This window comes from Orycteropus afer, unplaced genomic scaffold (assembly GCF_000298275.1).
Source record: "Orycteropus afer afer isolate SDZICR_OR568_19922 unplaced genomic scaffold, OryAfe1.0 scaffold00080, whole genome shotgun sequence".
NCBI lineage: Eukaryota > Metazoa > Chordata > Mammalia > Tubulidentata > Orycteropodidae > Orycteropus > Orycteropus afer.
Window position 1 is genome coordinate 8,697,093 of NW_006921667.1, and position 26,211 is coordinate 8,723,303.

Sequence of the window (26,211 nt, forward strand, 5' to 3'; positions counted from 1 at the left end):
CGCCGCCGCCGCTGCATGACCTGCCGCCTCTGAGGCCCGACCCCCCTCCCGGCACCTCGACGCCTCCCGCCGGGCCCTCTGGCCACGCATGGGGGCCCGGCGCTGAGGAGCGCTCCTCTCCGGGGGCGCCGGGGCACGTCCCCCGAGGGCCATGCGCGGCAGACCTGCCCGCCCCAGAGGACCCTAGAGAGCGGCGTGGGGCCATGGCGGCCGCCGGCGGCTACACGGACCTACGTGAGAAGCTCAAGTCCATGACGGCCCGGGACAACTACAAAGCAGGCAGCCGGGAGGCGGCGGCCGCCGCTGCCGCTGCTGTAGCTGCCGCCGCTGCCGCCGCTGCAGCTGCCGAGCCCTACCCGGGGTCTGGGGCCAAGCGCAAGTTCCAGGAAGACTCGGACCCGGAGCGCAGCGACTACGAGGAGCAGCAGCTGCAGCGGGAGGAAGAGGCGCGTAAAGTGAAGAGCGGCATCCGCCAGATGCGCCTTTTCAGTCAGGACGAATGCACCAAGATCGAAGCCCGCATCGACGAAGTGGTGTCCCGCGCCGAAAAGGGGTTGTATAACGAACATACGGTGGACCGGGCCCCGCTGCGCAACAAGTACTTCTTCGGTGAGGGCTACACGTACGGCGCCCAGCTGCAGAAGCGTGGGCCCGGCCAGGAGCGCCTCTACCCCCCGGGAGACGTAGACGAGATCCCCGAGTGGGTGCACCAGCTGGTGATACAGAAGCTGGTGGAGCACCGCGTCATCCCTGAGGGCTTCGTCAACAGCGCCGTCATCAACGACTACCAGCCCGGTGGCTGCATCGTGTCGCACGTGGATCCCATCCACATCTTCGAGCGCCCTATCGTGTCCGTATCCTTCTTTAGCGACTCAGCCCTCTGCTTCGGCTGCAAGTTCCAGTTCAAGCCTATCCGAGTGTCCGAACCAGTGCTTTCCCTGCCAGTGCGCAGGGGGAGCGTGACTGTGCTCAGGTAACTATCTGGGAGGAGCCCGTGCTTTGTACTGACTTGACCCATTTTTCTGTTTGTAGATTGAGGGAGTGGGGGAAAAGGGCCTGTGCCACTTAAAACATGGATAGCAAGAGTCAAAGAGCTGTATCTTCGAGGTAGGTTTGACGAAATCATGTTATTTGACTGGGAAATAATCTAAAGGCATTTTTTCCAGAAGGCAGTGAAAAGGAAGTGAAGATTTTAGGCACCTCCTTCCCTGTATTATTTTAAGCAAATCACTTTTACATTTTGGGCCTCCCATTTCTAAATGTGTTTTGAAAAAGAAAATTGAGTTGGACTTAACTATCTTGAAATGCTATTGCTGGTTTTCTTAACAGAGGAAATGTTTATGGATTCCTTAACCCAAGAAAATACAGAAAGAGGCCCCTGAGAGTATTTAATTGATGCACAGTCTCCATTCCCAAGGGAAGGAGTGACTTCCCTGGAGTTGCACAGATCAGTGGTTGGGCTAGGAATAGAGTTCAGCACATTCTTAAAATTCTCCCCTCTTGGCTGCAGAAGAGCCCACTGGGTCTTTTAAGAATATGTTACCTATTTTCAGGACTGAGTAGAACAAAGTAGTTGGTGTCTTGACCTGGCATGTAGCCTTATAGTTATGTCAGTAGCAGAACTTAGATTCTTGGCCTATTCTGGGTCCCAGATCTTGCTGAGAGTTAACTCAGTGCCCTGGTTCCCAGAGAAGAATGCCGGCTGGAACATCTTTGTTTATATGGAGCAGAAAATTTATTTGAAACTTACTTCTTTCCAGCCTTGAAACAGGTAAACATAAGTAATGCCTAAAACTTCTTAGGAGATCTAGACTATGCAGCTGTCCTGAGCAGCTTCATTGGCCACCCCAACCCCTGAATTAAAGTATGGGATCAGGACACACTGAGGTTTTGTTATGAGCAGCTTAATCTCTGAAGTGCAATCAGGGCAGACCACAGTCAGGGTTGGGTTGGGTGGGAACAGTCCCTGGAGCCCTCTTCATATTATGGAGCAAGTTCTTTATCTCATTTGAATTAGACAGCTGAGGCTGCTTCCTTGTTTGGAGATAGGGCAGAGCCTTGTGATGTCCGTTATCTCCTGATGGGAAAGTCTGGGATGTTGGAGGCAACAGAACAGTACTTTGGCTTCCATGTGCCTCTGAAACACAGCAGGTGCCTACCTCAGGAACCCACAGGGCCCCTTACCAGTCAGGTGCCTCCTTGTCATTTGGCTTCAGAGCTCCTCAGATCTACATGGTATTTCCAGGGTGACATCTGAGCAGTGTCCTTTAAGATGGGATTTCTAGGACAGACCCTCCCAAGAGGCTTGCTGTACAGCAGGTTGGTGTCTTTACTCCATTGAAGGACTGTCAGTGCTGAAAGGACTCATAAGGACTATTTGATCTCCTAGTTAGATATTAATTTTTCACATAGTCACAGGCCCTCAGAATTGTTTTCAGGAGGTGGAACAGTGGCCAGGTATGTAATGGGGAGATCAGGAAAGACAGTTTGTGACTTTGACCCCACCCCCAAGCACACAACTGCTGTATTGAAGAGCAGACATTTCAGTCTTAAGATGTAGGTCTGTTAGTGATCAGCAAGAGAATTGCATCATCAGGAAAATTCTCATCTTTTTCTGAGAATAGTAAAGTCTTAAAGCCTTCCCAATCCGTTCCAGCCTCTCCTGGATTCTGACTTGGCTTTAGAGTTAGTGTGGGAGGCTCAGCAGCGTCTTGAAAAGTGCTGCCTGGGGCCTTGAATCCAGCACTCTGATTTGCTTTGTGATCTTGTGGGTGTTCTCATTTCTGTAGAGTGGGGGTGATGCCAACTTCTGAAGCCTATTAGAATTAAATATGGTGATTTGGTGTCTGATAGAGTTTGGCACAGGGTAGGTACTTAAATGGGTGCTTGCCTTCAACCCTATTCTCTTGTTGGGTAGGGGCTAGGGATTTGATGGAGCGCAACATGGCTGTTGTAGTTCACAGCCCATCTCAGACTACAAACAATGGATAGTTAGCGCACAGGATGGTAACTTCAGGAGCACGTTGAGGGGACATCATACCCACTCTGGAGTGTTGGAAGTTTTGGGGAGGAAGTAAGCTGCAGCTTGAAGGATGACTAGGAGTTAACCAAGCAAAGCAGGGATGGGCGTAGCAACAGCAGGCTATGGCAGCAGTAGCAGGGTAGAGGTGTTCCAACCATAGGAATAAATAAGCAAAGATGGGGTGTGCTGCATGTGTGTATATGCGCACTTTGACTTGAGGCCCATGGAGTTCGTTATTAGTCCTTAAATCCAACGTGAAACAGAGACTGCATAAGGGATACCCTGGTACAACTTCAGGGCTTCTCAACAGCATCACTGTTAACATTTTGGCTTGGATAATTCTTTGTTGTGTGGGGCTGCCCTGTGTGCTGTAGGATATTTAGTATCGCCGGCAAACTAGAAACCCATAGCACCTTCTGTGATGACCAGAAATGTTTCCAGACATTACTAAATGTCTGGGGTAGGGGGCTGGGGACACAAAATCATTTCCATTGAAAATACTCCTCTGAGGTTCTGGAACCTATCTGTCTAATTTACATCTCCTAGCACCTGCTCACTTAACACTCTTCAGCTTACTTTGTCTGCAGGTGGCTGAACACTTGCCTGTTAGTAGTGCCTTTCCAAATCCTGCTTAGACTCTCACTCAGATCTGGTAAGAGAGGCACTTTTCACTTTTTTCACTTCCAGGTACATATACCAGCTCAGAGCTGGTGAGCTATAAATCTCACAGATTGGAAGTAAAGAGCTAATTAAAATTGTGGTGCAGTGCTGATAGGGAGAGATTCTAGTAATTCTCATCTAACTCATGCTTCAGTGGTGTTGGTGGCAGTGATGTCTGTTCTTGTCCAAGGCAACATGACAGGAATATAGTTTTTATTTAATAGTTGTGGCATGTGTGTCAGTGTGTGGCAAACATTGACTCAGCATTGTCTGAGTCTGGGCATTTAGAGCAAGTCCTCATGGATGTTTCTCGAAGTGCTTCAAAGTCTTTTCCAACCCATTTGGCTGGGTTTTTGTTTTTTTTTTTATAATCTTCCTACGTTGGGCCTAGATGAGTCCCCTGTTAATGCTTGCTTTCTAGGGAAGTAACTACCATTTAGTTTTTATATCAACTCATCCCACATTCTCTCTCTATTCCCTGTAGTGTGAATAGGACAGATTAAAACAGACTTCTATTGGATTAATTGGAATAATTACCTGAAGGCTAATTGCTTGCTTGTAGCTACTTTTAATCACTGCTGCCTAGTCTGTGGTTGTGGTGGCCATATTCCCAGAGACCAGGCCTTGGCTGCCCATGTGGAAATGACTCAGTCTGTGTATTGCTGGCTGTGGGCATGCAGTGATGAGCTCAGCCTGTGACTCTTGCAGTTAAGAGTTGGTATTGGGTAGAATGGGCACCTCTGTCAGTTCTGAGCTAAGGGGCTGAGTTTGTGCAGCAGGTGAAAAGCAGAATTTAGCTTTTCTGCTTAAAATAGTTGGGGAAGTAGGGCAGATAGGTCCTGGGGCACATCTCTTTGGATCTTTGGATTCCTTGAGAGGGGGAGGTGCCACAGGAGGAAGCCAGGGCAATGTGCTTTCTGGGGCTAGGGGCTTTGGTTGCCCTTGATGCTGCCAGGCCTGACAAGGCAGAGGGCATCAAAGAAAAGGAAGCTGGCAGGTGAGCTATGGTCTTCATCACAAAGCTCTGAACAAACAGAAGATAAGTAGGCCATGAGAATTTCAGATCTGGCTGGCCATTTTAGGCTGGTCAGTTGCTATGTAACTGTCACTGAGATGTGATGTTGGCTATCTAGGGTCATGAGCTCTTCTTTGTAAACCTCTTCCGTGGCAAGGGGCAGCAGAGTTACATACCTGTCCTCTGTTGGAGCCAGTGAGGCCCAGGACAGGGTTGGACCTTATCACCAAAAAAAAAAAAAAAAGACAATAAACTCCCTCAAGGAGAGGGAAGAAAGAAAGGGGGAAAAAAATCATTGTAGCCTAGACACTAAAAGAATTTGATGTCAAACCTGGTTGGAGTTGTAGCACCACCTCTTTAGCTGTTTGACTGAGAGCAGGTTACTTAACCTTTCCTCAGCTGCAAAATGGAACTGTTGATGCCATAGAGTTGTTATAGAAGATTTAAGTCTGTCTTACACACTACTGCAAATTTGAAGTAGCTAAAGATGTAAAGATGTCTCAGGAGATGACTTGCTGTCTGTGCTCATTTATTGTGTATTTGTACCATAATGTGTTCAGATCATCTTCCTTTTAGATTCAGAAAGCCCCAGGACTTCTCATAAGATTAGGCCATATGTCTTCTTGGGCTTGGTAAATAACTTGAGCCTGAGCTTCTAAGTCCAATAGGCCTATCAGTGGTGAGGCAGACTCTGAGGGCTGCCCAGGGCCAGTGGCTTCAGCTGCCTAGAGGCCGTCACCATGAGAGGATCTTGGCCAGTCTCTGTCTCTGGCTTACCCTGAGCAGAGCCCTGGGTAAATGAGAAATGGAGGCCATCTTGGAAATGTTCCTTGACAACTCAATATCCAAGACTGTCATCTAGTGGAAGAGAGATGTACAGACCCTTATAGAAGTTTCAGACTCTTCATTTACCGTAATTGTCTGAGGAAGGGCTTGCTGTGATCTCTGTTTTGCAGATAACAAACAAAGGCTCTGAAGTAGTAGAAAAGTTTAGCTCAGCAAACATTTCTAGTGCTCACTATGTGCAGAGATGAGTAAGGCCTTTGGAGGCTTTTTCTGGTAGGAAAGACACAATTTTCTACAAAGCCAACTACAGTTATAGTAATAGAGAGTTATGGGTAAATGTGGGAGGGCATGGGGATAAACCCAGCCTGGGGGAGTTGGAAAAAGCTTCCCAAAGAGGAGGAGATTGATATGTCAACTTCTTTAAAAGTCACTCTTAAGTATAGAGGTGGGTGACAGGACCAGGCTCTGTCACTTTTGATGCATACTAGTCCCTGTTGCACGGGTGGTAGGGGAGAGCTGAAGGGGCTCAGCCCAGGCAGCATGTAAACAGCATGTAAACAGGCTGACCAGCACAAGGCATTTTTCTCCTTTTGCTTCCCTGTGAAAACAAAAGAGCACCTTTGTTTTCACAGGGAAGGCACTGAGACTCTTCTTCATGCCAAGGGTAGGGCTGCATTTAGGGCATATTAAGTTTCAAGCTGGCAGACAGGGACTTTCAAACAAGTTTCTATGTGGCAAGTTGGCTCCCTAGCAATAAATTACCCTCTTTTGGTCTCTCCTGCACACCTCTGGGAGCTCTGGTGGTGTAGTGCCTAAGGCATTTGACTGCTAACCAGAAGGCTGGTAGTTCAAACCCACCAGCCACTCCTTGGAAGAAAGAGTTGGCAATCTATTTCTGTAGAGATACCTCCTCGGAAACCCAAGGAGGAGTCGCTGTGAGTTGGAATTGACTCAGTGGCAATGAGTTTGGTTTGGTTTGGTTTGCACACCTTCTGCTGAAGTTTGTCTAGGAGCACTTCCCTTGGTCAGAGCTTTGCTTCTCCCTGCTCCAAAGGATCCATGTACTCTATGGAGGGATCAGTAGGCTGTGCCATGGCTGCCAGGAAATTCTAGAAGACCAGTGCTAATGAACCCTCCAGTTGGGGTGAATGCCAAGGTTGTTTCTGTGGGCACGCGCAGTCCTAGCTGTACTAGCCCAAGGCCTGGGTTCAGGGCAGAAACCTAGCATGGTTTTTCTCAGTTCTAGAGCCTTTGGACAGTGGAGGCAGTTAGGCTTTGCCGAAGTCTGGATTTGTCCAGACTTGCATTAAGAGAAGTAGTTCCTTATTGGAGGTGGGAAATAAGGACCCTCATGGTGCCTGTAACCAAGTCAAACAAATTGATAACACTTGTTAACAGTAGGAAAGGTTGCCTATTGCCAAGACACTGAATTCAGGCTTTAAAGATGTGCCTTCAAATGGCTTTGGGAGGGTTGGAATTAGCTCTTTGGGGGAAGTCTTGTGTGTATAAATGGGAATGTCTTGCATTCTAGACCCCTGTTCTCCAGTGTGGAGTGAAAAGAGCACAAGATGAGGCCTAGAGCTCCTAGTCTTGGGAATGGGACCCAGGAGGCCTCTGCTGCTGGCAGGTCCTTAAGGAAAAGCCTAAATCATGTCTAATTGGCAGGCATAGAACCCAAGGCTCTGGCTTACCCCCCGGCTGGTCCGATGTCAAGCACTTACTTAGTAAGTGGGATTGATTTTTGCTAGGCACCCTGACTTACCTATGTAATTCTCAAAACAACTTTGCAATTAGGCTTCCCACTATCCTCTCCAGGGGCCCCACCATGTAGTTATAGATTCTGTGATTCTGCTAGAAGGTAGGAGGCACTGTCCCCTATTAAAATCTTGTGATCTTTAGTAGCCACAAAAACCAAACCCAGCCCACTGCCATTGTGTTGATTGCAACTCAGTAACTCTTTAGGACAGAATAAAACTGCCTCATGGTATTTCTAAAGCTCTAAATCTTTACGGAAGCAGACTGCCTCATCTTTCTCCATGAAGGGGCTAGTGGGTTCAAGCCGCCAGCCTTTTGGGTAGCAGCTGAGTGCTTTAACCACTAGGCCACCAGAGCACCTAGCTACAAAAGAGTACCCAAATTATGAAGCATAACATAATAAACACTCAAAAATGTACTGCTCTCGTTATTACATTGAAGAAATTAAGGTTTAGGCTCAGCACCTTAACTAAGGTCTCAAACTAGTAGGTGACAAAACGGGTTCAAACCCAGATCTCTTCAGCTCCCTGATCACTGTGGTGTGTCTCACTGTGTACTGAAGGATGTTAATAGGTGTTATTTGAGAGAAGTTTTTTGGGTCAGTCCACAATTAAAAGTCAGCAGGTTCTTGTAGTAATTCTCAGATCCTTTAACATACTGATGCTTTTTGAAACTCTCCTATCAATATTTTCCACATTGATCTGATTGTGGGAATTTGTCCATAATCTCTTGTGGAACTCTAAACCCACTGCCATCAAGTTGATTCCAACTCAGTGACCCTCGTTGGGTTTCCAAGGCAGTAAATCTTTAGGAAGTAGATTGCCTTATCTTCCTCCTGTGGAGCAGCTGGTGGGTTTGAATCACTGACCTTCTGATTTGCAGCCAAATGTCTTACCCACTACACCACCAGAGCTCCCTCTTTTGGGACTAGTGTCCATTAAAAACTTTGGTCTAGGAGCAGTGTGGGCAAAAATCCCTAAAATAAAGTTTCTTCCCCCACTCCAGCGGGGCCTCAGGTCAGATTTGCAAAACAAAGGTACTTCACTCTCTGGTCTGTGGTTTTTTAAAAATCTGCTTTTCACTCTTGGATCCAGCTCTTGCCTGTGGTTGGACCAGCATAGCCTTTTGGAGGAGTCCTTTGCAGGCCTGCAACACTCTGACAGTTAAGCTGTGTAGCAGCTCTGGAGAAGGGAGCTGATTAGCAGCCACGTGGAGAAGACTTTGTGGTCTGAGGCAATAGAGAATCCTGAGCAGGTGGTAAAGGCTTGAGAAGGTGCCCACTTCGCACTAGCCCTGTTCCTGGGAGTGTTTCTGGTGGTGTAGAAATGCCTCCATTCAGGAACTTGGTTGTGGGGCTGGGGGGGGGGGGTGTCACTTGGATGTCATAATCTCAGTGAGGAGTTTGCTTCCAGAGTTTCAGATTAGCTGTGAAGAGGACAGTCATCTATCTACATTCGTTGGTCTGTAAGCAGTTTTAGAAATCAAGTTATTTATTGAAAAATAGATGAATATGATGGAAATTCTTAAAATACCCTAAACACAGCTGTCTTCAAAAGTTTGGATCCCCCTAAATGGAGGCTTTTGAAAGCTCTTTTTAGGTAGACAGATTCCATTTTTGAATACTGCAGTCTTACATTATTTTGATGACCCAGTGCTGTTAGCATCTGCCTTGGCTGCCTCTGCAAACTGAAGGGTAGAGGAAGGGAGGAGAAAATGATGAGATACGGTTTTTTCCTAGCTTCTGTCACTCCAGCTGCCTCCAATGGGACTAGAAAGATGTACCCTGTGAAGACCCTTTAAAAAGAGGGGCACTTGGTCTGTTGGAGATTTCTGTTTGGCTTCTGCCTTAAGAGGCCATTAGGTCACCTCATCCTAGGGTTTTCCTTGAATGATACCTGATTACAAGCTTCCCAGTGCTTTGGTTTTTCCCTCCCAAGTAGATCTTTGAACCTCTCAAATCACTATGCCTGTCCCCCTGTAGCAGGGTATGGGGCAGAAAGCAGTCATAAGATCTGGGCCATGTTCCTGCCCCCTTGTACCTAGAACTTCAGTTGCCTGTTTATTCTCCACAATCAAATAATTCTGTGTTTATTTTTAGTGGATATGCTGCTGATGAAATCACTCACTGCATACGGCCTCAGGACATCAAGGAGCGTCGAGCAGTCATCATCCTCAGGAAGTAAGTGCCCCTGGAACCTTCTGCCTTTCCTGTAGGCCTGTCAGCAGATTGAAGTCTGGGTTCCCTTAGAGCTCATAAAAACAACCAAACCAAACTTAACTGCTGTCGAGTCATGTTCGACTCATAGCGACGACCCCTCCTTGGGTTTCCAAGGCGGTATCACTGTGGAAGTAGATTGCCCAATCTTCCTTCCGAAGGGTGGTGGGTTTGAACTGTCAGCCTTCTGGTTAGCAGCCAGATGCCTTAGGCCCTATGCCACCAGAGCTTCTTTAGAGCTCATAGGTTCTCTATATTAATGGCATGGCGAGGTAAAGTCTGAAAGGGAAGGGTGTAAGTTCTATTAGCTTTTTATTTGAGTTCTGTGAAAATAAAACTGCTCTAGCTTTTCAGCAGAAAATTAAGTTTTGTGGTTGTTCAAGGAATTTAGGGCTGACCAAAATCATGTACCCCCACTGTTCATGGCCATAGTCTTGAGATAGGATTTGGGGAACTTGTTTTCCCCCCTAGTTTTTGTTGGGATTTGGGTGAAAGTTTACAGAGAAAATTCACTTTTCATACAGCAGCTCACATACACTTTGTCTCGTGACGTTGACTGTAATTGCCCACAATGCAACAGCTCCCTCCTACTTCCTCCCCATAGTTACCTCTTCCCTGTGTCCTTCCTTCCCATGCACTCCTGCCCCCCGAGCTATCTCCCTGTGTATTCACAGCCCTTCCATTCTCCCATGATTGATCTCTCCAAGGAGTGTATCTACCTAGTGTAAATGTTTACCTCATATGTCTGTCTTTTGTTTGGCTGGAAGGCACAGAAGTGGGTTCAATTCCAAACCTAAAGGGCAGCTAGGGGCTATAGTCTCAGTGGGTCCACCAGTCTCTATCAGACCAGCAAACCTGGTCCCTTTTTCTTTTTTTAAAAAAATGATTTTGAGTTTTTGTTCCATAGTTTTCTCCCAGTCTATTCAGGATCTCTTATATAGATCCCCTTCCGAGTGGTTGACAGCAGTAGCCAGGCACCATCTAGTTCTTCTGGTCTCATAGTCATACAGGCTGAGGATCACATGGTGTACCAGTCACTTGGACTAATTGTTTCCATGTGTCTTTGGTTTTCTTCATTCTTCTTTGCTCTGGACAAGGAGAGACCTATCGCTGCATCTAGATGGCTGCTTGCAAGCTTTTAATATCCTAGTCAGTACTCGCCAAAGTAGGATGTTGAACAGAGTTTTTGTGTAGTATGTTATGCCAGTTGAGCTTGATGTCCCCTGTGACTATGGTCCTGAGCCCACAGGTCTGACTACTCCCTCCCTCTGGGTAGCTGGCTGTGGCCAAGAAGTGACTATAACTTTGTCCCTTGTCAGCCCTACCTGGGAATTCTTATAGAACATACAAATACACTTGTAGAAACATTGTCTGCCAACCCTATACATGGTTATGGGCACACTCCCCCCCTGTATAGACATACCTAATAGTTCAGCCTGTTGGGAAACATTCTTTCAGACACCCCCTACCTTTCCCACCTACTTGGTTCTGATTTGTCATGTGCTTTTACTGATTATTATTAGACTATGCCTTAGCCTGCTTTAAAAATGCCTGGGCATTCTCTTCTGGGAGGAGCAGGGATAGAGAAGAGGAGACAAAGGTGGGATGTTAGAGTGCATCGTGCTCCCCTTCTTCTGATGAGGGAGTTGGAGAGGTATAGACTAACATTGCCAAGCATTTGGCCATTGGGAGCCCTTATTTCCTTCTCATACGTGAGTGGACTAGAATTTGTCCAAGGCCAAAGCCAAGCCAACTTGGGGTTAAGACAAACTTTCCTTTTGAATAGAGTTCCAGAAAGGATAAGTGATTACCTGAAGTTGTAGAGAAGGCCTTGAGCAAATCAAGACTCGAGCTTTTATCAGTATATCATATAGCTTGTTGCCATTTTAATTTAAGTAAACTTGAATTTTTCGAACAGTTTTAAATTTACAGGAAAATTGCAAAGATACTACAAAGGAATTCCCAAATACCCCATACCCAGTTTCCCCTATTATCAGCATCTTCGATTAGTATGGTATGTTTGTCACAATTAATGAACCAATACTGATTCATTGCTTTTAAATAAAGTTCAAATTTATTCAGATTTTACTAGTTTTTTCCTGGTTTCTGTTCCAGCATCTCTTCCAGGATCCCATGTGACATTTAGTCATCATGTCTCCTAGGCTCCTCTTGGCTGTGACAGTTTCTCAGAATTGCCTTCTTTTTGATGATATTGAAAGTTTTGAGGAGTACTCATCAGGTATTTTGCAGACTGTTCCTCGGTTGGAATTTTTCTGGTGTTTTTTTCATGGTTAGACTAGAATTCCAGGTTTCTGGAAGACTTTTGAGATTCAGTGCCATTCTTATCACATCATATCAAGGATAGATACTATCAGCATAACTTATCACTATTGATGCTGACCTTGATCACCTGGCTGAGGTTGTGTTTGTCAAGTTTTTCCTACTATAGGGTTACTGTTCTGCTCTGCGGCACCCCCTTCTCCTTCTATACTTTGCTCTTTGGAAGGAAGTCACTGTGTACAGCCAGTATTTAAAGAATGGAAGAGTTAAGCTCTACCTCTTTGAGGCTATAATTCCAAAATTGCCAATTTTTTCTCCTGTGGAGTGGCTGGTAGGTTCAAACCACTGACCTTTTGGTTAGCAGCTAAGCACTTAACCACTGCACCACCAGGGCTCCTTCAGTGTTAACTAGCTCCCCAAAATTGTTTGTAATTCTTCTGTCTTGGAGATTTGTCTTGTTTGTCTGCACTACTTATTTATGTAGTCAATCACTTACATCAGTGTGAATTTTTGGACATTTGTATTTAGGGTTAGGATCTCTGGTGGCGTAGTGCCTAAGGCATTTGACTGCTAACCAGAGGGCTGGTGGTTCAAACCCACCAGCCACTCCTTGAAAGGAAGATTGGGTAATCTACTTCCATAGTGATACCACCTTGGAACCCAAGGACGGGTAGCTGTGAGTCGTATATAACACAACGGCAGTGAGTTTGGGTTTTTTTGGTTGTTTGTTTTTTTAATACTTAGCCTTATGATCAATTCTGCTTTATTTTTGTTTATTGAAATGTTCCAGCTTTGGTCATTGGAAGTTCTGTTGGCTCCTGTGTCCCTTTGACATACCTGCATCACTGTGGTAGGGGCTTCTTTGGTTTTGTTTTGTTTTTTTTGTACTTCCTTACTTTCTACTTGCCATCTTTTTATATTCCAAAATATTGTGGTCTCTTTGGTGTGGCTCTGACACTTTGTCAAGTCAAAACTTAGAGTATCTCTATTATCATCAGTAGAATGAAGGTGATCCAGACCTGTGGGACAGTCTTAGCAGTTCAAGGGGTATGAACAGAGCTCTGGCACAACACATACTGGGATCTACAGACAGTTGGGTCGACTAGGCAAGCCACACCCTCTCCTTTAGCTTATGAATATTCAGACTTGACCAGAGGACAAATTTTACCTGTTTTCCCACTTTCTCTTCCTCTGGTTCCCAGTACAGGACAGAACCCAGAAGTTTGTGAAGTCCTAGAATGTAGTATTCTTGTACTCTGATTCCTCCTCCGAAGTCATTTCTTCTTGGGTTGTATATGAAACCTTCTATTGAAGCCAGGGACAGATGATGACCTGCCGAGGCAGGAACCTGGAGAAAACCTCCTGAGTTACATAGACCCAGAAAAATAGCTTACTCTATGGGATTCTTAAGGCACTCTGGTGGTATAACGCCTAAGGCATTTGACTGTTAACGAGAAGGTTGGTGGTTCAAACCCACCAGCTACTCTGTGGAAGGAAGATGGAGCAATCTACTTCTGGAATCTACTTTTACCTTGGAAACCCAGTGGGTGTTGCTATGGGACAGAATAGACTCGATGACAGTGAGTTTGGTTTTTTGTTTTATGGGACTCTTAGCTGAAGGTATGAATGGAGGTGGCCATAGCCAGAGTATCAGGTCAGTCTTTTAGCATCTTCCTTCCTCCTGAACGGTGCCTCCCATATGTGGTTGCCCAGACTAGCTGAGTTGGATGCTGGGTCTGTACCGTTAACTCAAACCCATTGCCCAAACCCTTTGGTTCTGATTCTGAATGACCTATAGGACAGAATAGAATTGCCCACAGGGTTTCCAAGGCTATAATTCTAAGACTGCCAAATTTTTCTCCTGTAGAGTGGCTGGTAGGTTCAAATCACTGACCTTTTGGTTACCAGCTAAGCACTCAACTGCTACACCACCAGGGCTCCTTCACTGTTAACTAGCTCCCCCAAATCTCTGTCCTCCTAGGCTCGTGGCAGTGGCCTAACCTCAGCAGGAAATGGCTGTTGTGAGTGACTAAGGTTCTTTGACCTTTGACTTAAGTGGGCCCAGGGACCAACTGGGGACTAGATTGGAGGAACTGAAGCATAGGAATGAGGGCCTGGAGGGGAGTGTGACGTTGTCCTCCACCTTCCCCAGGCAGCTGAGCTAGGAAAGTGCCCAGTGGGAGGGAGCCAACCATGGGACTATAATAGAGCCATGGGCGTCTCTGGTGCCTGCAGGGTAAAGTCCAAGGCCCCTCATTGAGCTTTTGAGAGCCTTGCTTGTCTGCCAAGCCTAGTCTCAGTATTTTCTCCTTCACCTTCTACTCCTGTAGCTTCCAGTCTATGATCCAGAGACTAGTGCCCTGGAACACTCTGCAGCAGTGTGGCCTCTGTTGACAACACCTTCTCTCATTTCTGATCTTTTCCACCACCCAGATGGTCACATATATGCACTGAATGTTGTTGACCTAACCATCCTTCAAGGCTTCACGAAGCATTATAAATATACTTGTCTTTCTCTCAGCACCCCTTTGTGTAGTCTCTTGCAGCCCACACACTTGTCATTGTGAATTTCCAAGTCTACATTCTGTGGGAGCAGGGAGATCGTTGTTCATCTCGGACCCAGCGTGCCTTCCAGCCCAGGGAAGGCATCGGTCCCTGAGGGAGCAGCTCCAGAGTAGTTGCAGGGGCTTTTCCTGGAGAAGAAGCTGGTGACAAGGAGGAAAAAGGAGCATCTTGGCCCAAGAACTACCAGATATTAGCAATGTGTGGCCTTGGAGGGTCCCTGGATGCATTGATGTCTTCTGGCAAGGCTGTGTTTGATGGGTAGCATCTGGGCATTGAGTCTACTAACCCTCCCCTGTCAGGCAGAGGGGTTGGAATGGCCCTGCCTTCCCCTAACTTGGGTAAAGACTGCTGATGAAGGCCTAGGGCACTATCACTGACTCAGTCATTCATAGCTGAAAAGATCTTTCTAAGGTCTTCATGGGGATAAGGGATAAAAGGGTGGGCAGCTGCCAAGTGCTTTCTGCTTCATAATGCACACTTCTTTTGCATGAAGATGTCATGCAAAAAAGGGGAGGATTGGGAGGGGCGCCTAGATGACTTTTTGAGAGCTTCCTCAGGAACAGAATCTTCAGGCTACAGCTTGTGTTTGATGGGTAGCATCTGTTTCAATAGTAAATGGCTGAGTGAAGCCTTGATCTGGGTCTCCTGGGTGCTGGGTTTTGTTCACTGGTGGTTTGGCACAATGAAGCACCCAAGCCATGTGTTCTCGTTACCCAGTGCCACTCTGACAAGAATATACTGCAAATGGGATGGCCTTAACAAACAGGAGTTTATTCTCTTACAGTTTGGAGGCTTTAAGTCCCAAGTCCAAAGTGCCAGGCTCTAGGGACTGGGTGAAAGCCCTTCAGTGTTGGGCTTCAGCTCTGCTTCCAGCCCCCGGCCCACTGATGCTAGAGGCTTTTCTTCACTCAGACAGCCGCTGGCTTCTGAGGCTGCCAAGCCCAAGGTTGACAAGTAAAAAGGCATGGTCCTGATTTTACCAAACCACATGACAGGCCATTAATTCAAGGTCATTGTAAGTCCCCAGGTCGGCAGAACTTGGCAGGCTGCTGAACAACACCATAGCTACATGCAGGGTTCAAGGTACTATAAGCTAGAGACCATTCCCAAGGCTTCTCTTTGTATACGGGAAGCAGACCACATCCCAAAGGCAGCTACTCAGCTGCTTGTGGTAGATCCCACCATGAAGTTGATTGCCAGTCTCATCATGGGGAATAACTGCCACTAGCTGCCCAGCCACTCCACCAGGCCCAGCCAAGTTGACACACAAACATAACTACCACACACACCATGCTTGTACTGTGTCATTGAGGTGAGTGCTTTGAGTTTAAGAAAAAGGAGCTCAGAGAAGGGCTTTGTTACTTCTGTACAACTAGAAAGCTGATTGGTGAGAGTGTTTTAAGTGGCAGAGGGGCTACTTTACAGAGAGTAGATGAGGCAGCAGGTCTCCAAGGCCCCTAGCATTCCCAAACCATACCTGAATATTGCCATCTTATAGCCCACCCAAGGCAACATGCCCTATATGCATGGTCAATGTTTGGTGCATTGAAGCTGGACCATATCTTGAAACATGTGGTTTGCTTCACTGAGATGTTGGCACCTCTTAAATCTCTGGCTTCTTAAATCATCACATATGGGCATGTGGTCTTGTGTGGCCAGGAAGATGGAGTTGGGAGGTAGGGAACTCAGGTGGAGGAAGAACATATGTTCTAGCATGTCCCTAAACTTGGGATATTCTGGCCTAACCTTCTAGGGGGTGTGATTAAAGGTTAGGAAACTGGTTAAAGAACCGAGAGGCTTACCAACTTCAGGGATGTAGTGATTTATCTGGGAGGTAGGGTGTCTTCCATTTTTCTATGATTACCTGGTATTCAACTTACATTCACCTTCTGGAGGGCCTTGCCAGCTACCCCATGCTGAGCACCCGCCTTTTACATCAGGTTAACCGTGACAGTAGAGGGTAAGAGCTGCCTCAGGTTGCCTAGCTTGCCTGGAATTATCTTTGAGAAGGGCTTTCTGACTTTTGGTTAGATTCCTTGGAAAAATCAAAACTCTATTATGTACCTGGCCCCTCAGGAAACTTAGCATAACTTTGGTGCTTTGTATTTAATAGGTTTATACCTTGTGTGGTGGTATACCACAAAGCAGAATGAACACTCATAAAAGCACAGAGTGTGTCCCCTTGAGGCCCAGCAAAAACAACCCCCCAAAAATTACATCAGACTTAGATGGAGGGTCAGGGCAGGCTTTGGTAGAGGAACTGACTCCTACGCTAGAAATTGCTGGCCAGCTGAAACTGTAAGCTCAAAGACAAGAAGACACAGAATAGAGAGGACCTCACTGTGAGAGAGAAGGAGAGGAAGGGAGATTAGGAGATAACTAGTGGACCCCCAGAGCCAGGGCACCAATCCCTCTGTCTCCAGGATGCCTCTACTGTGTGGCTCCCAGAGAACCCCAGAGCTGTGCTGGGTCTGTACGCAAGACTTGTACTCCTGAGGACAGCAAGTAACCAGATAAAGTGACTACAGGCAGTCTAAGCCCATTTATTTGCTTTTGGTTGAATAGAATGCCGCTCAGATTTATTTGCCAAATGTTACATCTGCTGTGTGCTGGGGCTCAGTGCTATTGCTAGGAGTGCAGTTAGTCTGATCTCTTCTCATTCAGTTTGTCAGCTGGGGAAAGTAGATGTTTGGCAACTCACCAGGGGGTGTTAGGGTCTAGGAAGGCTTTCCAAAGGAAGTGCTCCAAAGGTTAAATGATGCTTGGACAATAGCCAGGCCTAGAAGGGACTAAGAATGAAGATAGTTCAAGCAGAGAAGGTGCTCATGCCAGAGGCTTGGGGTTAGAGGTAAGGTTTTTAGGCAGTACAGTATTTTGAAATACAGGGTCAATTAGGGTAGAGGGCTTGACAAGATCTAAGAAAAGACTTTATGCTGTGCTCAGGACACCTGGAGGGCAGTGTGGAGCTATCGAGGCAGGTATAGTGGGGTGAGGGAGGTCTTGGCTGGTTTTGGATGTGATAGGCTGAGTAAAATGGCTGACTTGGTCATTAGAGCCAGGGGCACCAGAGGAAACCCTCTCTCAAAGCAGAGCTGCCCAAATATGAGCCTTGAGGTGTGGGTAAGCAAAGGGCTAAATTGAATGGTGGGTGCACTCTGTATCTTTCCCTTGGCAGTGTCCCTGACCCTGGCCAGGCCTGAGACCCTTACCAAGCCCCCTGTCATTGCTAGGCATGGTGCTGCTCCTGTCTCCATGATTCTTGTCCCCTGTGCTGAGGGTCAGCCCACACTCATCCCTGGGTTTGGTAAATGTGGGTATACATGTGCATACACTCTGCCTGATTGGCTCCCTTAACAGTCTAGTGTCACCTGCCCAAGGAATAAGGGGGACAGTGAGACTAAGAGGGAAGGTAACGAGTTTGGGCTGCTGGCCTGGTTCTGCCATGTCCTCATTGAGCATAACCTGGTTGCCAGAGCCCCTAAGCCTGTCTTCTTACTTGTAAATTGGGACAGCTGTGCTGCCAGAGATGGTTAAACTTGTGACTGTGCTTTTCTTAGCACTTTCCTCAACATAGCTCCCCTGTGATCTTGATAGCCATGCCTGATGGAGGTATAGCATGTACGGTGTGAGCTGAGGCATGAGAAGGTTTGAGGAAGAAGGTCCCGAGTTATGGCATTCAGTGGGCCACTTAGAGAAACACAAATTTAGCCTCAGACCTCCTGGTGTCCTGGAGGACTCACACCTGAGCAAGGGTTTCCTGGACAAACTATGGTCTGGCTGGCATCCACAGAGCCTTGGCTCCTAGGCTCAGGTATGCACATGGATAGTATGAGTGAGTTGGAGAAACCCTCCTTGGGCCCTCAGTGTCTTGCAGGCCTGTGTAGGCAGTGGAGGTAAGCTCCTGGGAACACAGGGCCATGTGTTTGGAATGTCTCCTCTTTGGGTGATATGTCATGTGCCTTTGGGCTCTTTTTTTTTTCCCCTTCCCCCAATTGTGATATGGGTGAAAGTTTACAGAACAAATTCACGTTCCATACAGCAGCTCACATATACTTTGTCTCATGACGTTGACTACAATTTACCACAATGCAATAGCTCCCCTCCCACTTCTTCCTCATAGTTATCTCTTCCCTGTGTCCTTCCCTCCATACACTCCTGCCCCCTGAGCTGTCTCCCTGTGCATACACAGCCCTTCTATTCTCCCATGATTATTCTCTCCAAGGAGTGTGTCTACCTAGTGTAAATGTTCACGTCATATGCCTATCTTTTGTTTGGCTGGAAGGCACAGGAATGGTTTCAATTCCAGACCTGAAGGGCAGCTAGAGGCCATAGTCTCAGTGGTTCCACCAGGCTTTATCAGACCAGCAAACCTGGTCCTTTTTTTTTTTTTTTTTTTTTTTTTTTTTTTTTTTTTTTGCCTCCAAATGATTTTGAGTTTTGTTCTACATTGTTCTCCCACTCTGTCCAGGATCTTCTACATAGATCCCCCTGCGAGTGGTTAACAGTGGTAACTGGCCACCATCTAGTTCTTCTGGTCTCATAGTCGCATGGGCTGAGGATTGCATGGTGTCCCCGTCACTTGGACTAATCATTTCCATGAATCTTTAGTTTTCTTCATTCTTCTTTGCTCTGGACGAGGAGAGACCCATCATTGCATCAGATTGCCTCTTGCAAGCTTTTAAGATCCCAGTCACTACTTGGCCTTTGGGCTCTTTTGACCATAGCTGCTCCATCCTGCCTCAGGACTGTTCTATGCATGGAGCAAGGCAAGAAGTCTAGAGGAGCATGATTTGGGAGGGGTCCTGCTAGCAGAGAGTGGGCATTGTTGCAGGAGAGACAGCAGAGCATAGGTCTCAGCTTTGTGGGAGTCTTGCTGTCAGAGGTGCTGGAGCTTAAAGCTGGACCTGGGGCCCAGGATACTGTGTATACCAGGAAGGATTTAGATAGGCCCACAAAGCCAGGCTATATAGCACAGGGTGCCTGGTGAAGGTGAAACCTGAAGTGGGAGGTGGAGTGGACTGGGAGCTGCCCTTCCATAGGGTCACTGCTGTAGGCTAGACCTCCATCTCCCAGTAATGGTTGTGCAGCCAGCACAGCTTTTGTTTTGTGCTGCAGAACTCACGTGGGCTTCCAAGGCTGTTGTGGACTAGCAGCCTGGTGACTTAAAGCTCTTCTCTCCCCACCTACTCCTGAAATGGGAATCATTACCTCCAGTAGTATATTGAGAATGAGTGAGAGAGAGGAACATAAAGGAACACCTGGAACAGCTGCAGCACCTTCCCTTCCCTCAGTCCATGTGTGAAGGCAGACCTCTCTGTTCTGTTTTACTTGTACCTAGGCCTCATCCTTGCCTTGTCTTTGAGGATGCCTTGACATTCTAGGAGACCGGGGTGGGGGTAGGGGGAGAGACCTCTTCTTTCTGGGTGAGGTGGTCACTTGGAAAGTACTTTTCTCCTCATATAGCTGGGGTGCCTCCTGTGGCCCTGGGTGCTTACTCAAATCTGTAAGACAGATCTTCATTCCTATCACCCACCTAAGCAGGCCCAGGCTCAGACTGAAGACTAGAATAGATCCGCCTGACTCCACATGTGGGGCTTTCTGTGCTAAACACTAAGAAGCCTTGTAAGAGGGCTATGTCCTGGAGTTAAGCTACTCATAGGCTCTGGGCTTGGGAACTAACTTTAGCCTGGCTTCCTGCACTTTAGTAGCTTTTTGGAAGTGGAAGCAGGAGCTCTCTAGCTGTGATGAAGTAGACTGTAACAGCCCCAGGGGATGTGTCAGGAGCTTATGCTGTCCCCAAAGTGAATGCAGAAGCCTGGGTTTATAGTAGGGCTACCTCTGATCATCCCTTCTCTGGAGGCTGGTCCCTGATAGCAACAGGCCTCTCAGGCTGTGAGGAAACAATCCCTTTCCCCTTCTTTGGCAGCAGAGAAAGAAGCAGAGAAGCAGTTTTTGCCCCTGGTTTGTCTGTCCCCAGCCTCTCCAGCTGTCCTAGCCACAGGGCAAGGGGCCATTACTACTGTCTCACCTGCCCAGGCTGGCCACCTGGAATAGGAAGCAGCTTCAGGAGGAGTAGAGTGTTTTCTAGGGCCTGGTGCATGCCAGCTGTGCCACTGTGGAAGAGAGTGCTCATGTTTCCCAGGCTCAGAGATGTGGGCTCAGCTGAGACCCAAGCTCTGGTGTTGATGGCTCTGCTATTCTCTTGCCCTTCGTCACTCCCTTAAGAAAACAACTTCAGTATGCCAGGTCCTGCCCAGCAGGGCTTCATTGGCACTCCGAAGCCTTCCTGCCCTGAGCATGGGCTCCTCAGCATCTGCAGGGTCTTAGTGTTAGACTTCATCCTATGGATATAAGGGAAGGGACTTTCTGCAATGTAGCTTCAGACCCTTGGAGTCCTCTAAGGCAAGCTTAATGGCTCATTTGGTCTGATCTTTGCCACTGAACTCTTCAAGTTCAAGGGTAGGAAGCCCGCCTGGTGTAGAAAGGGCCTCAGCACAGGTGGTTCTCATGCACGTCCTCGGTCTTATGCTGTGCCCCTCTACAGACTCCTAACCTTGAAGGAGTCAACTTGTCTTTGACTCCTAGACCCTCAGAACTAAAGGGGGCCTTAGAGCCAGTCACATTTCTCCCTCTTCTGCTCAGCTGGGGAAGCAGGCCTGGAGTGGGGCAGTGATCAGCCTGGACTCTGACTGGCAGCACCAGGGCTGGCTCCTCCTCCTCAGTACTTAGGGCACTGAGCCCTAGCAGCCCTTTGGAGGCTGAGACTGATGGGCTAAGTGGGTGTAGCTGCATCCCTCTGGCTCCCAATCTATGAGGCCAAAACAAAGAGGGAGGTGTGGTGGCTCTGCCGGGCTACTCACCAATGTGGTCCTGAGGGCATCAGGCATTTGGGTCCCCAGCTGAAAGGAATGAGGACCTGTGCTGGCTCAGGAGACAGATCTCTGCCAGGTCAGAGCCTTGGCTCCTGTCTATGGCCTTGACTCTTTACTCCATGACCTCCAGAAGGTATAACCTTCAGTTTCAGACCTAGTTTCCACACCTTTTTACGGGATGCCAGCTAATAGTGGGGCTGCCATGGCTTCTGGGGGAGCTGTGAGGACTGGGTACAGCTGTCACCAAAACTCTAAGCAGTCTAGCCCAAGGCAGTTTTTAGATTTCTCTTCTGCTCTTTCCCACAGCATTCCTACAAGGTGTGTCCTTTGAGTCCTGCCCTGACCACAGCCCTCAGAACCAAGTTACTACTTTGTGCCCAGCAGCCAGCACCAGCTGTGTTCCCAATCCCAGCTGTTATGCAGGCTCTTCTTGTGCCCCTGCTTCCCTGCCTGACCCGCCAGCCTTCTCTGTGCCACATGAGAAGCCACAAAGCTTCTTTGAAATTTTTCCAGACCAGCTTCTCCCATCCCAGTTTCATGAGCGTCTCTAGTCACCACCTTGAAGGGTCTCTGCCCAGCTTCTCTACCCCCTCCTCCCTGACTATACTCTCTTGGTTTCCTTTCACTTGATGCTGCTGGGTGGGTCCACACACTCTGAATGAAGGCAAAGCCCCCATCCCTCTGGCCTCTACTCAGCACCCTGGGATGGCAGGACTGGAGCATTGCCCAAGCCAAGCTTATGATTTGGAGTGGGCCAGACTCCTCCTGGCTCTGCCACTCCCAGATTGGGGAACTGAAGCAAATTGTGCCCCTAGCCTCAGTGTCCCGGTGTGTACAGTGAGCAAGTGGGTAGCTTTCATTATTTTCCTCAAGCCCCTCTACAAGCTGGAGCCAGGGGAGCCTTCCTGTTTGGGTATTTCAGGTGAGGATGAGGCTGGTATCTTTTCTTTCTTCTTTTGAAAAAATTTTTATTGTGATTTGGGTGAATGTATACAGAGCAAATTTGTTTTCCATATGGCAGTTCATAAACATTTTGTTTCATGATATTGACTGCAATTCCCCACAATATAACAGCTCTCCTCCCACTTCCTCCCTGTAGTTACCTCTTTCCTGTGTCCTTCCTTCATATATATTTCTGCCCTCCAAGCTGTCTCCCTGTGCAGACACTGCCCTTCTGTTCGCCCATGATTTATCGCTCTAAGGAGTGTATCTACCTGATGTAAATGGTCACTCTGTATGCCTCTCTGTTGTTTGGCTGGAAGCCACAGGAGTGAGTTCAGTTTCAGACCTAAAGAGTAACTAGGGGTCATAGTCTCAGGGGTCTCACCGGCTCTATCACACCAGTAAACCTGGTCTCTTTTTTTTTTTTTTATGGTTTTGGGTTTTATACCACATTGCTCTCCTACTCTATCCAGGATTTCCTGCACTTATTCCTCTTTGAGTGATTGGCAGTGGTAACTGGGTACCATCTAGTTCTTCTGGTCTCATGGTCATATAGGCTGAGGATTGCATGGTCTGCTAGCCTCTTACACTAATTGTTTCCATGCATCTTTGGTTTTTTTCATTCTTCTTTCCTCTGGACAAGGAGAGACCCATTGTTATATCGAGATGGCCACTTGCAAGCTTCCAAGAACCCTACTCACTATTCAGGGAGGTATCTTTTTGAGTGTGCTGGTGCCTGCCAGTGGGGGGGCCCTCTGTCCTTGGACAGGGAGAACAGATGCCTTGGGAGAGAACCTCTGGGCCTGAGGTGGGCCTGCCTCATTCTGACCAAAGAGTCCTGGGGTCTTTCCTTGAGGCAGCAGATCCCTACCATTGGAAGTCTCCAAACAAGCATCTAAGCTTGATCTTAAGAAGAACATCTTTGAAAGTCAGCTACTTGAATCCCTAAGTTAGGAGGAGATTGAGGCACAGAGCAGAGAATGCTGAACTAGGGCTGGCTGGTCCCAGCTAGGCCTGGCCCTTGGAAATTGGCCTGAATGGAGTCAGTGCCCTCTTTGAGGTCTGTTGGCAACATCATGTATATTTCCTTTACAGGACGAGGTTAGATGCACCCCGGTTGGAAACAAAGTCCCTGAGCAGCTCAGTGTTGCCACCCAGCTATGCCTCTGATCGCCTGCTGGGAAACAACAGGGACCCTGCTCTGAAACCCAAACGGTCCCACCGCAAGGCAGACCCTGATGCTGCCCACAGGTACTCGGCTGAGACCCCTTGCTGAAGGCCATCACTTCGACCTTAGTGCCTGGCTGTAGGGTTAGTGAGGTGGGGTGGAACCCTGAGGAGTTGGTTGGGTGAAAGCCTGGGATTCAAACCCATGAGAACCTTATTTCTGCTTCTTCCAGGTTGGTGATGCTGGTCTAAACTCCTTGCTAGCTGCCCATACGCCCAGAGAGAAGGGGTTAGGCAAAGATGGGAATGCTTTGTGGCTTTCCCATATCTTCCTTTGTGTTCCCATCCAGACTAATGTTCTTGTGGGTTCATACTTAATATTAAGGGAAACTTTGGACTTGGAGGATTGCAAATCATTCTGGAGGTGTTGTGTGGGCCAAACCCATGTAGAGAGAGCTCGGTGGTTTCAGGGGTTAGATTGGTAGCAAGAAAGGGGAGCAGGGAAAGAAGGAGTTTTGAAGGGAGGGGGCAGAAAAGTAGAGGTAGATGAGCTGTACCATGCAAAATCATGAGGCTGTGATAGGAAAGGTCTTCTCTGTCCAGCAGCCCTTACAGTATCCCCCTGAGCCAAGCAGACCCCACAGGGTCATTGGGACTATCTCAGACTGGGGTGGCCACTGATACTTAGTGGACCAGACGTACTATGGCAGTACATCTGCCAGCATGTCCTTCATGAGAACCCCAGAGCCAGAACAAACCATCCTCCAGGTAAAGTAACTGTCACATCATACACCTCCTACCTTGCAGGCCCCGGATCCTGGAGATGGACAAGGAAGAAAACCGGCGTTCGGTGCTGCTGCCCACACACCGGCGGAGGGGGAGCTTTAGCTCAGAGAACTACTGGCGCAAGTCCTACGAGTCCACAGAGGACTGCTCAGAGGCGGCTAGCAGCCCTGCTCGGAAGGTGAAGATGAGGAGGCACTGAGGCCTGCCGCCCACATCCCTCTGGGGAACTCTGGTTCATCCTCATGTAGCTGTCCCCTCCTTTTGTTTTGTTTTGATGGTTTTTGTTTTTTGGTTTTTTTGATCCTTTATTTTTTTCCTTGGATTGTTGTCTGTTAAGGCTGAAGAGCAGAATTGGCCAGGACCTAGGTCCTCATCTTGATTTTTCTCCTGAATGGAAAGCCTGTTGGTGTTTGTTGGGGACAGAAGCTGACACTGGAGTGGCCAGTATAGAGGTGTGGGGGGCAGGTGTCCTCAAGTAGGGCTGTGTCAGACTGGGTTTATTTAAAAGCAACAAAATGTTTGGGTTAAGAAAATTCTTGGTTTGCTTTAAAATTTAAGTCTTTTCAGTATTTTAAAGTTTGATCTTTTGCTCTATCCCTTCCTCCACTGACACCTGCGCTTGATTGAGGTCTCTTAGAGCCTTCCTAGCTCCACCTGTATGTAGCCTGTTCAGCCCTGGCTCTGCTGCCCCCATCCCCCCACTTCCCACCTGCTCTCCAGCTCCTAAAAGCTCATGCAAACACCCATTTCTCTTCCTGTGGCAGAGTTCAGGCTGGCTGGGCGGGGTGCAAATAGTGCCCACCCCTGCCTCCTCAGAGCTGTTGCTGAGTCCCTGGGTTGCCTGTGAGTCCACTGTTACGCTCTGCCCACAGTTCCTTGGAGCTTCCCAGGGACGGCCATGGTCCTGGCCCCTCTTGCCAAAAGCATACCTCTGCTGGGTTGCTTCTTTCCAGCATATGTGTGTGATTGTACGGAGCAGTTAAGACTTGCCATGTCGGGTCACTTTAGGATTGTTTCTAGCTAGAGGGACTGGTATCCTCCCAAGTCTAGCATGTGGGGTATGGAATATTGTTGTGGTGTGTGGTAGGGTTTTTGTTTTGCGTTTTTATTTTTCCTTTGGTCTCCCGGCTTTTTCCTTTCCCTTCCCGTCTCCTACATTGGCCAGCTTGGGCCTTCTCCCCACGGTGTCCCCTTGGAGAGGTGCCTGCACCTCTGTCTGCCTACAGCATGTATCCGAGGCCAGGGCTCAGGCCTTCAGACCAGGTGGGTGTCCCTCTGCCTTGGGGGGGGGGGGGGGGAGCTGGGGAAGGGCCTTTTAAAAAATAATAATAAAAGAAATAAACAATGTAAAGTCTTTGGCAGTTTCTACCCATTCAGATCCTTGAAGGCTGCAAGATTTTGCTAACCTAGATTCATTAGAAATTTCTCCATGCCAGCCATGGATGGCCCAGGCCTGCCCAAAAGCAGAGGCTCTCCCATTCCCCAGATATCATCATCCCTCTGGACAGAGGCTGAAAAATTGGGGGCAGCCACCATCAAGAAGTCCCTCTCAGGGACCAGAACTCATTTGCCAGCGTGGATTCCTCAAGTTGGGACTGCGTAACTAAAGCAGTTGCAGGTTTATTTTTTTTACAGCTTTTTTCCCAAAAATGATTTGTAGTTGTATGTGCAGCACTTTGCCCTGAGATGTGTGCTCTACAATAAAAACCAAATCTAATATATTTTGAAACAATTGTCTGATGCTGTCATAACAGAAGGCTTGCTTTTGGTGCTCCCTTAATCCCTTTATTTTTCCCTTAAACTTTCGACAAGTGTGGGGCTGGGCAGAGCTCATCGCCTACCAGGGCCCTGAAGGAGAGGACCCATCGAGGATACACAGGCCTTCGTTGGATCAGCGCTGGGCTGAGAGCTGGCAGTGAATTTGTTCTCTGCTCACTGCCCTTCCCCTCCAAGAAGGACAGATTTCATAAACCCTGGCCCAAAGGGCCAGGGCCACACTGTCAAGTTTTGGAAGCCATTCTTCCTAGGACAATCAGAAGTTGCCTGCCAGGGAGAAGGCACAGCAGCACAGAGGAGGGAGGGGGACCTGGTTTTGCAAAAGATAAGCAAATAGTTTTGTACTTTAAACATGTTCTTGAGTTCCCAG

The 26,211-nt window shown here is 47.9% G+C and overlaps 1 protein-coding gene across 1 annotated transcript; it reads left to right on the forward strand.

The window, feature by feature from the left end:
- The first annotated feature begins 203 nt into the window (after positions 1 to 203).
- Positions 204 to 24,264, forward strand: ALKBH5 (alkB homolog 5, RNA demethylase). The gene is made up of 4 exons (XM_007941459.1): positions 204 to 973; positions 9,337 to 9,417; positions 23,208 to 23,363; positions 24,087 to 24,264. Exons 1-4 carry the CDS (start codon positions 204 to 206, stop codon positions 24,262 to 24,264), a joined length of 1,185 nt encoding a protein of 394 aa, XP_007939650.1.
- Positions 24,265 to 26,211: the final 1,947 nt, after the last annotated feature.